General features: G+C 28.7%; 2 protein-coding genes across 3 annotated transcripts; one reads left to right on the forward strand and one right to left on the reverse strand.

Annotated features, from left to right (window-relative positions):
• Positions 1-1681: 1681 nt before the first annotated feature.
• Positions 1682-4952, forward strand: LOC114119585 (exosome complex component RRP4). The gene is made up of 6 exons (XM_027981178.2): positions 1682-1944; positions 2293-2530; positions 2605-2739; positions 2805-2978; positions 3051-3179; positions 4755-4952. Exons 1-6 carry the CDS (start codon positions 1823-1825, stop codon positions 4833-4835), a joined length of 879 nt encoding a protein of 292 aa, XP_027836979.1. The 5' UTR covers positions 1682-1822; the 3' UTR covers positions 4836-4952.
• LOC114119586 (GTP-binding protein Di-Ras2) lies at positions 4438-19364 on the reverse strand. 2 transcript variants are annotated; one of them, XM_027981179.2, is made up of 3 exons: positions 18453-19364; positions 14096-14450; positions 4438-6922 (listed from the first exon to the last, which is right to left on the reverse strand). In XM_027981179.2, exons 2-3 carry the CDS (start codon positions 14399-14401, stop codon positions 6635-6637), a joined length of 594 nt encoding a protein of 197 aa, XP_027836980.1. In that variant the 5' UTR covers positions 14402-14450; positions 18453-19364; the 3' UTR covers positions 4438-6634. The 2 variants fall into 2 exon arrangements, with proteins under 2 accessions (XP_027836980.1, XP_050062169.1); XM_050206212.1 differs by lacking the exon at positions 18453-19364 and adding an exon at positions 18237-18370.

A 19364-nucleotide genomic window follows, 5' to 3' on the forward strand; every position in this document is an offset into this window, starting at 1 on the left:
ACCACAAAAACTTACGTAAAAATTGACTCTTTGCTGGTAAACTTGTACCGCGCAGTGGATTGTCGGTCTGGCCCACCCGGCTACCCGGCAATCGCCGGGAGCCCCTGGACATTTTATATATTAGGGACCCATACCTAAATGGAAAAAAATATTAACTTTATTCGCGATTTCGGACTCGAATTCCAATCGAATCAATTTGTAAACATAGAATTATTGATTATAAATACTAGTATTTAATATATTATTTATTTACTAGGTAAATTTTAATATTATTAAGTATTATTTTAAATATGTATATTTTATATTTTAATAGGACGTCGTATACCGCATGTGTTGTCTCCGTCTAACACACGTACGATATAGCAAATTTTCGTTCACCAGTTTCAAAAGTATGCTGTTAGTTTTGATATTACAGTGAACTAACCTATTATATAATTTAAAGGTAAAATTATTATCTACCTCGCGTAGGCTTTTATATTGATATTATTTTTAAGTAAGTTGTGACCTTTTTGAAACTCAACATTTTAAAATGATCATAAATTACTTAAAAATAATAATATCAATAAAAGACTAAGTGGGGCCCTAGATAATAATCTTACCTTTAAATTGTATAATAGGTCACTAGGTCAGTCATTCACTCTAATATCAAAACTAACAACATACTTTTGAAACTGGTGAATGAAAATTTGCTATGTCGTAAGTGTGTAAACGGAGATAACACATGCGAGTATGTTTTAATTATTTAATGATAAAAAATTTTAATTTTATATTAAATGTACACAGAAAATCCAATTACCTTTATGCTATATTATGCTTATAATAAATAATATAAATGTAAAAAACCTTTTTTTATTTTTTTGAATCATAAGGCAGACCGATACTGCTGCCGAGGCCTGAGGGAATGCTATATCTACAATGGATTAGAACTAGTATCGATATTATATTATTGTATATCAAAATAACCCCAAAGGAAAGAGATTTAAATACATCTTATTAATTATTATACACTTATGTTCAGTTTTTAAAAATTGTCCGTTTATTGTTTTTTTTTTTTTTTTTAATCATTAAACATTTTTGGAATCGAAATTGTGTCTGACATTCACCATAGATTATGGATATTATAATGTAACAAATAGGAACATAAAAAACATTAAAAATTAAATCACAAGTTTATGAAATAGCCAGACCACCGTGAGCAAAACCAATACCTACTTTTTCCAATTTATAGGCTATAATAACTGAGTACCTACTGTATTGAATATGTATGATACCTAATTAATATATTTTTTAATATAATTAGATATTTATTACAAATATCCATTGGATGTCAAAAGTATTATTTATTTATTTTTTCGAACTTGACTTTAGAAATAATAAAACCTGAATACTGACACAGAGTATTTTCGTTGAGAACTGTTTTTGTATGAATTGATTAATTAATAATTATTAAACTTAAATTGAACGTATCCATTTTTGATTTTCTAATTTTCTATTATAGTGATGAGTTTGACGATTCACGAGGACACAAAATACACTCAAAACATAAAACAACTTCCCCGGTTTTTTTTCTTCCATAGCTTCCAGGACGGTCAAAGTAGTCGCGCGGTTTTTCTTTTTTATTCAATCCCCAAACACGAGTGTTATCCTTATCACCGCCATCATTTCACGCTTGATAATATTTGAATTTTTATATCAGACCTCAGACACTAATATTATTATGACAAGTATAGACAGACATCGTGACGAAAATATGAACTACGTTTAAATCTTATTCTTTACGCTGAATTTTACGTCGGACGTGAAAAGAGCCACAGCCATCATCATGAACATTTCCATAAGCTTAGCGTCAAAGAAAACCAGACATGCCGTTCTGAAACCTTCATCCAATCCGCCAATTATTTTTACTCCTGGTGAAAAAATCAGAGATCAGGCAGGATTCATGAGGTTAACATTTGTTTACTAACATTACATTTTTTTTGGTGAATTAATAATATAAAAAGAATTATAAACTTTTTCTTAATAATGTCTTTACAAGTTATGACACAGTTAATTCTATTAATATTGCAACATTAAACAAAAAAAAAATGGAAATTCTTCTATTTGGATTTTTTATATGTATTTAAATATAAGTATCTGGTATTTTAGTTTGTTTTCATTATTTTAAGGAAAAATTTTATTTATCTATTAATACTGCTCTTACTTACTACCTAAAATTTGTTTATATTATACCTATTATTTAATCTATTATTTTATAGCTGTTTTAATAAATTGTTTAAACTATTACTAATATAGAGGTCATGGAACTTATGTTTCGGCGGGATCATTAAAAGCAACTGTTGCAGGAGTAGAACAGAATATTAATAAACTGGTCACAGTTAGTCCATTACGGTGTCGATACAATGGAGAGATTGGTGATGTAGTAATTGGCCGTATCACAGAACTGGTGCATAAACGTTGGAAAGTAGATATAAATGCTAGACTGGATGCTGTGCTATTGCTAACATCTATTCAACTACCAGGAGGAGAATTAGTAAGTTATAATTTAAAAAAAAAAAATACAAAGTGATGTCACTTATTCTATAAAATTATGTTTTTCATGTTTAGAGAAGAAGAGGTATGGAAGATGAACAATCAATGAGAAGTTACTTAAGCGAAGGTGACTTAATTAGCGCTGAAGTTCATTCTGTATTTGCGGATGGTTCTTTATCATTACATATGCGAAGTTTAAAGTATGGCAAGGTAAGAAATTTTATAATTACATGTTTTAACAAAACTTATATTTAATCTAAATTTTATTTTAACAGTTAGGACAAGGAGTACTAGTAAAAGTACAATCTAATCTAATAAAACGTAGTAAAAATCATTTTCATAACTTGTCAGCTGGAGTTAGTGTTATACTTGGTAACAATGGTTATATTTGGATTGAGCCAACAAACGACAATAAAGATCCTGTTGGATTTGAAGTTGACCTTCAACAAGTATTTTATTAATTTAATTAAATATATTATTAAAATAAAATATCTAATATTATTATATATTATTATTTATAGGTTGTTGAAATTGGTGATAGACAAACAATATCTAGAGTGCGTAATGTAGTATTAGCATTATCTTATTATAAAATGCTTATATATGATACAAGTATACAGTATGCATTAGAAGAATCAAACAAATATACTGTAAGTAATAAAAGTATAATAATAATAGACATTTTTTATTGTTAATTATATTTAATACTAAGTAAGTATTTTATTAATAATATTTTCATAATTTTGAAACATTGTCTTCCCTAAAATTGAATTAATGAAAAATGTATTGCATAGAATGTAAATATACTTTTTAAATATATTAAAATGAAATGTTAAATTAATTATTCATTTAAGTCTTGTCACGCTTTATTACATCATAAACTATAAACCAGCGCCTCCCAAACATTTTTTCCACTGTGCCCTGTTTTGGACTAAAATCAACCGCCAAAGACAGAACAAAAGAAATAATTCTATACATTTTAAATTATAATTATTTATTATGTGTTGTAGAACGTGGTGCCCTTAGAAAGTGCTCCCAGTGTACAGTAAGGGAACCGCTGCTATAAGTTGTAGTTTCATAAACTATGTCTGTCTTAAAAATATTACTATAATAGATTTAAATTTTTAAATTTATTTCTGCAAGACATTTATTAAATTAAAATGTAAACATATCAATAATTAAAAACCCATAATAAAAGCTTAAAATCTATAATACACATTGGAGATAAAAAAAAAATTACTAAGAATATTCTAAAATTAATATTTACAAGATAATTTAGATAACCGAATGTAGATAAATATTTTCATGTGTGGCACAATACCAAATAATTAAGATGTGATTTATTTAAAAAATATATAAATAATGTATTTAGTTTGAATTTAAAATAATTTATTATTTGTATTTTATTTTTTATAAATGATTTTATCAATAATAAACCATTAAAATTTAAATCGAAGAAACATTTATTCATATGATTATAATATTTTTATTATAATTTTTATAACTTATTAAAGATTCTCAATATCACAATTTTTACTTATCTAATTTCTGAACTTAAAATATAAGCGTAAACCTAAAATCCAATTCCAATATTACTAAATCAAATTAACATTATCATAATTCTATACTTTTGTTATTATAATATTAATTATATTATATATTTGTATCAATTGAATTTTAACATCTATTATAATAAATTAATTACCATGTTGTAATAAGAAAATTAATATAATTGTATTTTACACTGTATTTCATTTTACGTTTTTTGTCTTTAATAATAATTATATTATAATGAAACAGATTTTTTAGAATTACAAGGATAAGAATAATGGTTGAGGATAAATTTACCAAGTATGGATTATATGAAAAATGAAAAATAAGCTTAGGGGAAAAAGATGATAAGAGCAATTTTAGTATATTACACTAACATTTTAATTTTCATTACTTAGATCTTTCAATTTTCACTATAACAATGACAAAGTCTTAAAATTCTGATTAAAGTACACAATAAACATCAAAAACAATTTAATTACAAGTAAATTTTATCGAATATCGGCTTGTACTACTTCCATTCCAATTAATCAAGAATATCATGTACTTATGTTAATACATTTATCTTGGTAAAATATGTATTAAACATAATTCAATTTTATTTGACACAATATTTCTATAAAAACCTGAATTATATCTATAATAATTTAATTTCAGCTCCCTTTGTGTTTTAGGTATCAGATTTATTAACCGCAGAAGCTTGTTATGATATTGTAAATCTTACACGCCATCGTTTACAAGCTATGGATGAATAATTAAAGAAAAAGCATGAAGACTATAAACATTAATCATACAGCAGAGTTTTGAAATATTTATTTTGATACTTTTACTTTTTATATGACTATATTAAATAAAAGTTTTATTTTGTGATATGTTTTCTAAAAAAAAAATGAATTATAAATTCAGTTAAATGGTTGACAATATTAAGTATAGTAACTATACATTTGAAATTCCTTGATATACTGTCTTTTTGTTTGTTAATTAATATTTAAATTGTGTTACTTTTTTGATTTACCATGAATGATTTCACGTATGACTATATGAGTACTCCGACATTCAATATTACATATTTACTGAACATTCATTAAACAACAATTAAAAGCTCTTATATAAATGTCTAAATAATAAACAATAAAATCGTTTAATGGACAATACAAACTGAAAAAAAAATTTTATCTTTTTCTTTTTATAAATTCTTATTGAGCATTAGGCTAACATTACAATTAAACTTTTTTTTTATATTCTATAAAATACCAAAAAAGTATGCAATACCTAATTATTAGTAATTATAGATAAATATCAAATAATCGTGTTCCCATCTGTAGGTTTAATATTTTAGCTAAATTATTAGCCTATTAAATTAATAATTTAATAATAATATGTAAAAATTAAAAAAAATGATTCAATTATACAAATGTCAATTATTTCATTAAAATTAATGAAATCTAATAACTATAATAATATAATATGAGTGAAAATATAAAAACAACAAAATTGTGAGCGTAAAATTAACAATGATAAAGAAAATTATTTTCAGGAACTAAATGTTTTTATTAGAATGATTTCCAAAAATCATTTCCAATTTTTAAAATTGATCGACAATACACTTATACAACTAGAATAACAAATGAATCATATAAAGCTGTAAACAATAATAACATGTTAAAATATTTTTCTAAAAAAACAAAGGTTACCAAATGTCATGTATTTAAAAATATAATTATAATATTGTTGACTAGGTAACTACATTGTTTATTAAAATATTATGTACAAGGTGCAACATACAATATATAATTCTCATCTTTATAAAGAAAAGCAATATTACTCGTCTAGAAATATTAAAAAATAAAAATTGTTAATATTTGTATGGTACTTTATGAGCATTATATACAGGAAAATTTGGTACACTACAACTGTATATAACACTCATTACAATAATTAATATTTAATTATAATTTTAAAAAGAAATATAGTTTATATTATGTACTCTGAACATTATACATAAATGATGTACATTAAAAATTAAAAAATCTAGGATTAGATTCTGTTTCTCTCAGATAATTACTACACAAATCAAACACATATACCGCATACATAATTACTCAAACAAATGTTTATTTTATTGTACTGTGAATTTACTGATTTCACAAAAGTATTCACCATACTCATATTCCCTGTCAGACTGATATAGTAATTATCATAGATAATATATACAAAATAAATACTAAGTGCTATATCTTTGCTAGCTATATATGTCTATGACATATACAACAGAAATTCATTTTTATATTTGCACCCCCAATAAAGTCCATGGCGTAATATTGTGTTGTAACATCGCTCTAAAGTACTTAACTAAATAAATTGGTGTTGTCAGCCGCTTATCAGTCTCGCTAATAAAAAATTTTAATTTAATTTTTACTGTGACATTTTATATTAATTCTCAATGAACCGTGACTTAACAAATTGATAGTTTTTTTATAAAATATAAACAACACATATGTAAAACTATATCCCCATGTCCGATGAGCGTGTCTTAGTAGTAAATAATATACTACTACATGAGCGCACACTTCTCCCGTATCTTACGGCCGCGCATGGACTTTTTTTCGGGCTGTAGCGATATGTTTCTATTCTTCTCCAGATTGAGAAGCTCCTGAAACAGCTCCTTGACATTGTGGTTGGTTTTGGCTGATGTCTCCATGAAATGACAGCCCCACCTTCGAGCTTCAGCGTCACCTTCTTCGGCTGAAACCTCTCGAGTTTCATTCTCATCGCACTTATTGCCAACCAACATGATTGGTATTGATGGAAGCTCCGCCGCGCCTTTGGTCTCTTTAATAACCTATCAACAATTTATTATTTTAATTAGAAATAATGTTTCTTATTTGGTTTAATATTTATGATAAATTGACAGTTACTTATTAATAGAGCAACTCCTCTAAACTAGCTATAAATTCAATTGGTTATGGATTTAAAGTATAATTTTTATTTTACATTTTTTTTTACTTTTATTCGAAAAATTATGTTTTTGCATTTTATTGGCACTTAAACTTGGTAACAAATTTTATATTTATCGTTGGAATCATGTTTCTTATTAGTTTTTCTGACCTTAATAGTACCTATAAATTTCTCTCATATAATATATATTATACACAATTATTCTATAAATAATTGTTATTATAATATTTATAACTAATTGCGTTTAAAATAAATTAAGCATAATTGGTACCTATTTTGAGCTATCCCAGATAGTTAGAATGCCAGATGCATCTACACTATATACATATAATAATGTAGGACAAATAATATATAATGCAATATGCCTGTATGAATACAATACACAATTTTAGAAATAATATTTTAATAACAAACAATTTGATTAATAAATTCTGTATTTAATAATACATTATACCTACATATTTCAACTTTGAAATTTTCTAATTTGATTAATGATTATCATTAGACCTACATATCGTAAACTGTCTTGCTTGAATAATATGTGAATCGTTGATTGCCCGCAAACTTACGGGCAAAAAATGAATATAAAATATAAATATGTATACATAACTCGCGCAGTGAATTTTTTTGCCCATATTATACTGGTAATAATATGTACCTAAACATGCCAACCTCGTTTAACAAATTGTGCAAACATTTACTGGTAGTATTGTTTTCCTGCGGGGATGGATGAGGAATAAAATCAACCAAAAATCTTTCAGCCCCTCCCTTCATACCTCTTTAATACAATCAATAAACCTTCACCAGTTTTTACTTCCTAGTTGGTTCCCAACTATATCATATATTATAGATATTTGCACTGTTTATAGTGTTCTGTAAAAATATACTAAAATACAATTATTGAAGTTGGACGTATTACCGTGTCAATCTATTTAGATGATTTCAACCAATATACATAATATAGTCTGGCGCATTGCCATACATATATTTACACAGCGAGAGCCAAACTATAGCGCGAAACCACGTTTATGGGCAATGTATAACTGCATAAATAGGTATATCTACGTGTTATAGTTACCACGACAACAACGACGGTTGCATTTTAATTTTTAAACACAGACTTTTATACTACATTCAAAAATTCAACCAAATACCTTTAGTTCCTGAATAACTACTACCATAATCTATAAAAAAAAAGATATATACAATTTGTAAAATTAAAAGAATCTAAAAATTAACTGGACAATTTTATTTTGCTTTTTTACTAATTTTTAGTGCTATTTTAATATTTGTCAGTGCATATTAAAGTGCAAAAAATTTTCTTTTTAATGCTATAACTTTTGAGTCTTGGTTAAAACTTATAACGTAAATGTATATATGGTGTATATACTGTTAAACCTAACTTATAAACTAGGTACTCATACAAATTCGTTTTTTATACATAAAATATTCCAAAAATATCCTTCGGAACAAAATAATTAAAAGTGCATATTGTCATTAAAAAGGGTAAAATATTAAAAATAATAATGATAAAAAAAATAGTAAAACATAATTTTATTATATCGTTTTTTAACCTCTTAAAATCATATAATATAAATATTTTCAAATACTTGATTGTTTAAGAAACAATTAATGACATACGTTAATAGATCACTATTATACTTAGAGATTTGATATGTTTGGTATTTTTTTCAAAAATGTTGCATAGTCAATCACTGAATATTTAATATAAAGTACTTCGTAAGTAGTTCATAACTTCCAAAAAAATCCATAAAAAATTAAACTAAAAAATCCTACACAATATTTTTATAGACCTTTTAAGTTGAAATTCAAACAAAATTAGGTATCTAAATAAAGAATAATGATTACAGTTATTTTGTTATAATTCAAAAATATTATTCATAAGTAGGTATTTGAAACATTAAATGTATATTATTACTACGAGTATATTTTATAAGCAAAATTGTATTTTCAAATGAAATGTTTTCAGCAAAAATCGATTCAACTTTTAGTAATTAGTAATTGTCAATAGTAAAATAAACTACTTTAGTAACAGTATAAGTATATCATAAAATATATTTAGTAATAGGCTTACAGACACTTTTCGCAATAGAAGACAAGTTAAATTTGAATTTAATAATAAATCATTGTATAAAATGATAATCGATTTTGAGAGAGGACAGTCTAATTTTATGGTAACCAATTTCGCCAAATAATTATTGTTTTAATAATAATATTTAAAATTTTAACAAATGTTTGTATTCCTTTTCTTCCACGTTTATTTCAAATGATATTGAGAATGTTCAATTATAACGTCTCAAAACTCGGCTAAAAGTAAGTACCAAATAGATCTAATTTATTACTACAAACCTCCCTTGAAGTTTAAGATCGGAACATTTTTCTACTAGAAAAAATGTCTTCGCAAAAATATAAATAAAATAAAAACACCCATTATTGTAAAATCAATACATTCTTCTCTCCGCCGAGAATCTAAGCTAATAATTCGTATACCTACATCGCTGTCATGAACTTTATTTATAATATACACCTAACTCTCAAATTTCATTTCATATTAAATAAGAACAATAGTAATCCATCATTTTGGTTAGTTCTACAGTGTATTCAATAGGATGGATGTAGGTATAATATAAATTGAAAAAATAAGCCATGAATCTCATATACACAATAATTTAACACCTAAAATAAAAATAAAATATTTGTTTCACTTCAAAAGAAACTTCATTAAATTATAGTATTAAATAAATTGCAATTTCATTAAATTAAGAGATGAACAATGGATATTTTTTTAGATGTTAATTATTAAATTAATACATTTTATTTGTATTTTTTTATTATTATTACCTAGTGTACAAAGAGGATTTTTTTATGTGTTATCATTATTATTATTCGAGTTCATTATATTTTAATACTTATAAATGTCAAATTTTTTAAGCCACTGAAAATGTAACAATATTCCAACAATTTAATTTCTTTTATTCAAAACTCAAAAGGCAATAGACCATACTAAATTTCCGTTTACCGCAAATCGCTAATGTGATTTTTATTTTTATACTAAGGGTGTGGCAAATATCATAGCGACAATCTTATAAACGAATACAATCAAAATATAGGATCAGAAACTAAAAACTAAAAACCAATAATCAAAAAAAAAAAAACACAAACATTGTACTCGTATATTATAAACAATGTAAAAATTTAAACTCATATTTTTTATATAGTGAAGATTTAAACAATTCACTATTTTATATAAGTATTAATGACATTAATGTAGGTAATTGACATAGTAATGATAAAAACGTATAATACAGCTCATTATAGATGATATTCCGATATTCGTTCATTATTATTATTACATTTACTTAACATTCAAGATTCATGTATTCTGTTCGAGTTTAAGTTCACTGTATATGCTTTATTTTATAAACGTATTGGTGTTGAACAGATGTATTTTAATACTATAGCACTAAGATCAATATTGCACGAGGACGAAGGTGTGGTGTGGACCTGGACCAGACCTAGACGTATGTGTTCAAAAATAATGTATAGAAAAACGAATCGTGTTTTAATATATTTATTTATTTAATAAGTCCACGGGCTTAAATAGAATAATGTTAATTTTATCGATCACCGTCGAAACTCATTTCTTACGGTGCACCGCGCAGTCACGCGTGTCGAAATAATACGATTCGTTTGGAGTTGGCATTTTCCCGCGATACTCATTACCCTATATCACTGTGGTGTATAACATAATGATATACCTAGGTATATTATAAGTTATAACATAGTATTATATTATTAATAATAATGGTGAACACTTTACGCTCAATTTACCTATTTTCTACTTTTCAAGATTGACATAACATTATAGGTAGTATGGATAATATTATTATACACTCGCGCCGAAATCGTACATATTGACGTAATGCGACGATAACGATCCAGCGAATGTGTCTGACCTACATCGTGTGTACGATTATTATGATATAATAATATTATACTGTATAATCATGTGACCATGCACAAAGGGACTGGTATAATATGTATAATGATGGTGTAGGTAGGTACCTACCGAGTTAATTCCACACAAAATCATAATCCGCACACCTACGTAATATGGTATATTTAGATACCTATGTTTCTAAGATGTGATAATTATTTTGAATTCATTTCGTATAGTAGATAATATCATTATCGATATCATTTTATCGTGTATTATTCACGAAATATAGAGAGAATCCCCTAAAACTTAAATCAACAATCAATATGAACGTGACAATCCATTACAGCTGTGTAGTAAAGAGGTAGGTAAATATTATAATACCTTTACCCATCAAAAAAGTTGCGAACATTTATAGACTTGGTTTCCTGTGGAAACCCCGGAAGTATACTTAATAGGTATAATATTATGTGGCTATGTCGTTAATTAAGAACCTTGGTTGACGACGGGAAAACTGATTGATCAAAAAGTCGAGTGCGAAACGACCAGGTGAAAGCCGAAAAAAAGCCCGCGATAATCACGTTTTCCTAAGACAAAATACAGCTGCTGTACTTCTCTTTCGCGTGTCTTGTAGTGTTTTTACACATTGATTTTGATTTTTAAAATCATACTTTTGATGTACTTTATATGCCAGATGGTAGCATTACAATATCACACAACTGTCACATTCACTTTTTAACCTAACCTAACGAAACCGTGAAGTTGAAATCTTCAAGTTTTTCGTAAACTTATTAAGACTATAAATTTAAAAATAAGTCCAATCGACTAATTCTGATGGCACTGTCGTTCTGAACTAGTTGAAATACGCGTGTTAAATGATACAATAAATTTGAAAATCATGGGTGGCGTGATAAACCTTAATTTAGACCGCGGAGTTTGCACACATATTACCTATATATCTATATATATATACAGTTAAAATGATAACATTCATTGGCACCTGGGGGTGAAACCTAAACATACTACTATGAATCATATAACGCTATATATTATATTTTATTTTCAACAGTTATTTCTCTTTTGTCTATCGCCCGAAAAAATGAAGCCATAATCTAGTAAAGAATCTTGTTTTTTATAGTAACTATACAGAATGTAAGATATATGGTTATACGTCCATATGATCATATATCTACAATTAATAGTAGGTATACATAGACAGCTTAGGATATTAGGAAAATCCTGTTGCTCGGCCTTTTAGTATTATTGATTATCATGATTACCTAGTTGGCTGGACGACTCTCGACTATAGCCTATATGTAATATATTTATTTATATAATTTTATTAATTGGTATTCATTTTAAAACTTCCCGCTGTATCAATTTATAATAAAATTAATTAGGCACTTTAATAGTTAAATACGCCTAACTAAAGTTATATGCTAAAAAGTTTTAGAGTTTTCATAGCAATTAATAATTGTTATCTATTAAAAAATAATATTTATGAATAAAAGGTTTGAAAAGCTTATTAGATTCTTTAGCTCGCTTATCCCATTACCCCTCTTTCATATGTGTATCTATCTATATAATATATAAAAATGAATTTCTGTCTGTTTGCCCTTTATGCATCCCTAAATGACTGGACTGATTTCGACGAAATTTGGTACAGAAATATATTAAACCTTTGGATAGAAGATAGGCTATGTTAAAAAGTGATAGGCCCAACCTCGGGAGATGCTCAAACAGACATTTTGAGATGGTTGCTATCAGTTTTAATAATAATAAACTGTCTGTCCTTTGTTTGTTTCCATGGAAACAACCATGCCATAGCAACCATTTATAAACAAAAAAATCTCAAAATGTCTGTTTGAGCACCTCCCGAGGTTGGGCCCATCACTTTTTAACATAGCCTATCTTTTGCCCATAGGTCTAATAACTCTATACCAAATTTTATCGCAATCGGTCCAGTCATTTAGGAATGCATAAAGGACAAAATAGCAGACACATAGAAATCCAACGAACTGAACACACCGTTTGAGACATATAAGAGCCTCTTATTAAGAGGTAGGATTTTTAACAGGCTACGAAGTCCACGAGATGAGCTAGTTATTAATAAAATATATGACCAGAACTAAGAAAATGTTCACTCTGACAATTTTACCCAGTCTATCCCGACTATAGCACTTCTAAATACCCATTACTCGGGCATTACTAATAGAATACACACATCGTCGCCTCAAACATTTTAATGCAATCTTTTGAAGTGTTCAATTTTTCCACAAAACTGATCTTTACGTTTACCACCAATATATATATATATATATATTATACATACATAATATATTATCACCGCAACGAATTTCAATTTTTTAAAGTTTAATGAGTGGTTTTTATAAAAAAAATATGTAGTTATTGTTAATTGATGATGTTTTTAAAAATAACTTGAAATCTTACTAAAATAATCAAGAGTAATCGATTATAAATTAAAAATATTAAAAAAAAACAAATTCAAGTAATATGCTGCTAAATTAAATAAATAAAGACAATTTTATAATACTATTACTTCATTATAGCAATTACAAGCAAATATACATTTATGAATAATTAATTTGAATTGTATATTCACATAGACAATCAATTCACCAGATATTGTGAAAGTATTATTTACAGACGGTCTGCTATATAATTTATCAATTATTACAAAAACCAAAATCTAGACTGAAATTTTTTGCGGTCGAAAATGTAAATATATACAACTATATCATACTGTACTGGCGGCAAACGAATAAAGGTCGATTTTGGCGGTAAACGGCGACGCCCTTTCCGTTTTTCCTTACAGCCATAAACCGGTGACTTAGCACCCACGCTGTGGCGGATCCAGGATTTAATTTCGGGGCATAGTAATAGTTACCCACGATTATAAAATAAAATAAAAAATAATTTTATCACACACTCAATAATAATTACTCGCCTATTTGTACTATTGAATTAATACATAACCTAACTTGGGCCAATAAAGCCCCTCTGGCCCTCCCCTTAAATCCACCATTGCGTCCAGGTAACATACAATTTTTAATATAGCGCCGTAACGCGTTTACACACCTGCCATATCGGCCGGAGTTCCTCCAGCGACTGCCTGGACGTGCACGAGTACACCAATATGAACGCGTGGCCTTTGGACATGGACAACCGTTGCATGGCGGGGAACTGATGCGACCCCGTCGTGTCGGTGATCTGCAGCGTGCAGATGTTCTTGTTGCAGCTGATCACCTGTCGGTACGTGTCCTCGATGGTCGGTATGTACGATTCGCGGAACGTGCCCTTGACAAATCGGAGCACCAGCGAGCTTTTGCCCACGCCGCCCGCCCCGAAAACCACCACTCGGTAATCGTTGCTCTGTTCCGGCATTACGACGCCGTATCGCGGCTACTGCAGCAGGCTATTACACGTGCTGGACCTATACGATTATATCAATACGAAAATTATTATCATTATTATTATTATTAATAATCAATATTAATATTTTATTGTGTTACGATATTTTTTTGGAATTTTTAAAGAGTATTTACACCTAAATACGTATTAAACAACATATTCTGACGTTCGTTTTATACGGCAACAAAAGAGAAGTATAAGAATTCCAGATACGGTCACTCTTTCGTCCGTTTTGATCAATATCAGACTATATACTATTTGATATAACCTCGTTTTCCATTTTCGAAATCTTATTGTTATACTTTGGTTTATATAATCGTAGATGACAAACCATCAATTTCATCGAAATACGAATGATATAGTTACTGGGTCAAATTCAATATTTCCAGTAAATACTATACCTATCTCGCTATTGATTCCAAAAAATTGTGAAATTCCCCTGCAGTGATGTAAGTTTCCAATTCACGACTATTATATAAATTACCAAGATTGATTAACCTACCTTTAACCATAAATATATGTATTTACTAAATGCACAAAATAGGTAGGTACGTACAACATTATCAATCAAATAAAAATAAATTAAATATTATCAGGTTTGCATAACTAAATGAAATAATGAACAATACATATTATAATGTATTATTATTTAAGTACAAGTATAATATACTATTACTATAGTATTTAGATAGACACTATTTTATTTTTAGGGTAATACAATTTTAAGATAAATTGTCCGTATTTTTAAGATAAATCAATATAAAAATATTAATTATATTTGATTTTCTAAAAATCTTATAATATACCTACCTAGACAAGTTAGTGTTAATTTATATAGCTGGATAATAGTATCATCAATAATAAATCATTACCTCATTAAAAAGTAATCTTATAATTCAATGAAAATAAATAATAATAAATTATATATCAATAAATTATTTATCTGGTGGTTTTTTTTTATATATAAATCATTGTTAATTTAATATTTTTTTAAACTTAGTCAAAAGTTTTGACATGTACTTTTTAATACCAACTTGAAAGAAATATGCTTATTTTCAAAGATTTATATAGGTTGACTTGGATTTTTATATTTATTTTTCACGATTTAAATATTTCTTTCATAAAAGAAATGAAAATAAAATAATAACAAACTTTAAACAATTTCAACAATGAAAAAAAATTATCTTAAATAAAAATAATTTAATAACAAGCAATTAATAAAAAAAAAAATATATATACCTATAGAAAGAAAGATTAAAATAAAAAATATTTTTGATTGAATATCGAACTCAAGAAGACACTATAAAACAATTATTTTGACGGTAAATAAAATACAATATTATACAATTCATTTCATTTCATTATATTTCATTAATTATCAATTTAAGTTTAAGTAGATATTTCTAAACATCTGTCACAGTTTATTCAAATTTAATAAATCTCATTAGCTATATTACACTCACTAAAATATTTTAGAATATATTAATTTCTTTAATAATAACTAAGTAACCAATAGGAACAAAAATATGCAATAAATTATGATATATATTTTATTTTTAATTAGTTTAAGTCATATATTAAATCGCTCGCATTATTAATGAGTTTCAAAATCAATATAATTGTAAAAAAGTTATGTTTTTACCAGTTTTATATAATGAGTAATGATCGATGATTAATAAAATATTGGATTAAGATTAAAATTATTCATAAAGGTGTATAATAGTTCTTCGGTATTAAATAGTATTCAAAAATAATTCTCTTTCTTGATCAATATGTTTAAAATTCTTCCTATTGTAGTAACGCCGTTGTCAAAGTCAGTTGGATGATTTATTTAAAATAAATCTATCAGTCCATTAAAGTAAATCACTTTTTTATCTACAATGTAAATATTTATATATTCTATATCAGTTTCATAAAATAAAAATGTAAGAAGTTTACTTATTCTCCAAACACAACAGATTTAGTATACGGATAAAATTCAAAAATTAATGATGTACACACTATACGTCTATTATAGTTAATTATATTTTTTTTTGTTTGACTGTCATTTGTCAGCTTTTTTATAGAAACATTAATTTTTAATTTGATTCTAATTACTATTATTCGTATACTGGTATACCTATAAAGTAAATTTTAATTAAAACAATAAGAATAATTGTGTACATATTAATAATATATTATAATCTATAAGCTACAATAATAAAAGGCAAATTAAATTGCAATATAATTATATTATTTAATGTAAAGCAAAGAGCACTATATTATATGAATTTCTATAGGTCTTGTGTAAACATATTGTTAAGAATTAATCTATATAAATTTACGTTTTTCTTTAAAGATTATAAGGAATTGACGAGATAATATTAATTATTCAATGGTCAGATAAATAAAATATGAAATAAACAGTTGAAAATCGTTTAGGTTGAGGTGACTAAATTGTTTTATTGACAGACGACCGGAGCCACACACAGAAAACAAAGAGAAAGCCAGAAAATATTCCACCATAAAGTCTAGAAGCGTTGTCTTTCTTTTTGTTTGTAAAGAATGTATTGAAAGTTCGCAGTTTGTTGTTTTCCAGTAATCCGCCCACTCGTAAATCTTTTCATTCAGCCATTCAGGTAAACTTTCATCAAAATCTGTCAACCTTTTAAATAGGTTATAAATGGCGCATAAAATAAACAAACAAAATGTGGGTCACCAAATTAAAAAAAAATCGTGTTCCTATGTTGATACAATATGCATATATATAAAAGAGTACATGTGATAAGACATTTTTTTTTTTCTTAAACTTAGAACATGATTTTACAATCAATTAATTAAATTTATCATTGAACATTATGTAATATGCAATGCGCGTGATGATAATAATAATACTCGTGTAATCGGTCAAATGTAAAATCTTAGAATTCTTAAAAGTTATATTACAAAAACGACATAGGTACCTACTGCAGTTGCGTATATGATTATACAACATAAAATCATTCCTCTGACTAAACTTCACCGACGACAAAGCCGCCAAGCGATGAAATATGCACTGGCACATACACCGCCATTATTCACTCGGAAACGTCTAATCGCGATTAGGATTTGGGCGGTTAACAAATACCCTGCAGAGTACCTACACTTCTCGTTACAGTGCCTATCTGCGAAATCGTTCAACCCCCAAGAGTTGCACGATTCCCGTGTAGCAACCGTAAACTCAAACTACACGACTTACACTCGCATAATATTATGTAAAATAATACAATATTGTCACTGCAGTATACACATCATCGTTATTAATTATATCGTATCTTCGCGGTATCGTGGCGAAATTCGTCATTTATTTCGTGTTCGCCGGCCGTAAATCGCACGAGAAACACATTCAAAGTACGCGCAGTTACCGTGCACATGGTGATTACCATACGTGACGCATCGCGGTATAATTACACACGTAATGTCGTACATATTATATTATAATATATATAATATATATATATAATACAGCGTAGTCACGTATGCAGAACATTTGAGCGCCACGCACAGCTATACATTATTATTATAATATTATGCATACGTGCACACGTGTATCGATCGTTTTCGCCACGCACAATATATAATTTTAAATTTTATAGAGGAAAAAAGGAAAAATTTATGTCGTTTGGTATGTTTTTGTGTCTACACTTATAATATTATACGTAGGTACACTGGTCGTTGCGCCATTCGCGTATATTGCGTCGTAACATTACAACAGCGATATCGTCTCAAGCCTATGACCTCATCGTCGAAAATCGCGTATTTCGGACTGGTATAACGGTTTAAAACCTACCTATGACAATATTACGTTCTATGGCGGACGTAGTGCGCGCGATGACGATGATGATGATGTCTCCGTACGACCGTATTTTATTTTACTTCCGAACGGAAAAGACAAAACGTCGACAGACCACCACACCGCCGTCCGTACTGCACGCACGCAATAACGACATCACGACATCGTCGTATTATTTTACTATTATTATTATATTATTATCGTATTACTGACCTGCGATCGAGTCTCGGCTCTACAACCCACTCGCGTCCTCTTAAGACGACGATCGGACGCGAACCTTGCAGGGCGGGCGTACCGTACTATTACAATCGCAGATGTTCGTCGCGTCCGCTGTCGTCGTCGTCGTCAACGTCGCCTCCGCCGTGACGCCAACGTCCGCCGTAGCAGCAGCTGCCGCGGTGGCCGCTGAGTCGGTCGTATCAGTCGTCGTCTCGGTCGCCGCGGCCAACGCCGCCACGTCCATAACCCCGAAAGCAATATAATAGCATATGATCGGCGCGCGGCTAGAGACGGTGGACGGACGGACACGCGACGATGGTGCACGCGCCGGCGACGGATGTGACTGCGCCGCGACGATGACGGTCGCGCGGACTGGGCGCGCGCAGATCGAACGCAGGCGGCGGCGGCGGCGGCGTCGACGATAATATACGTATTATATACCTATATTGTAATTATAAATATCGTTATTATAATTTATTTTTTATTTACGTTTTCACCGTCGCCCCGACGTCGAGATCGCTCGCGCTCGTGCCCCGACGAATTATCGCATACGACTCGCGTACGTGAGTTAGGTGTGACCGCCGTATACTGTAGGTACGTGTATGGCGGACGATTCGCGCTCGCCAGCTCTTTCAGCTGCACCGATCGGCGGCTCACTCGTTTAACCAACGTGTGACTTGAACACGACGTATACAATTATATTCTTTGTGTATTATCGGACGTGTGTTTGGTCCGACTCGGACCGATATCTAAAATAAATAAACTGTAATAATATAACTGCGACGACGGTAACAACAACAATAATAATAATAATAATAATAGTAATAGTTTCGAGCGCACGACCGTAGGAGCGCGACTCGTCGGTGGCGGCGGCGGCGGTCGTCGTCGTCGTCCTACTTCGGGGGT

This window comes from Aphis gossypii, chromosome 1 (genome assembly GCF_020184175.1).
Source record: "Aphis gossypii isolate Hap1 chromosome 1, ASM2018417v2, whole genome shotgun sequence".
Taxonomy (NCBI): Eukaryota; Metazoa; Arthropoda; class Insecta; order Hemiptera; family Aphididae; genus Aphis; species Aphis gossypii.

Excerpts from the sequence above, each read along its gene's own strand:
- LOC114119585 (XM_027981178.2), top strand. The coding sequence starts at position 1,823 with ATGAACATTTCCATAAGCTTAGCGTCAAAGAAAACCAGACATGCCGTT. Across the intron at positions 2,531-2,604 it reads AACTACCAGGAGGAGAATTA|AGAAGAAGAGGTATGGAAGA; the intron begins GTAAGTTATAAT and ends TTTCATGTTTAG. Across the intron at positions 2,740-2,804 it reads GAAGTTTAAAGTATGGCAAG|TTAGGACAAGGAGTACTAGT; the intron begins GTAAGAAATTTT and ends TTATTTTAACAG.
- LOC114119586 (XM_027981179.2), bottom strand. The coding sequence starts at position 14,401 with ATGCCGGAACAGAGCAACGATTACCGAGTGGTGGTTTTCGGGGCGGGC. Across the intron at positions 6,923-14,095 it reads AACTCCGGCCGATATGGCAG|GTTATTAAAGAGACCAAAGG; the intron begins GTGTGTAAACGC and ends AATTGTTGATAG.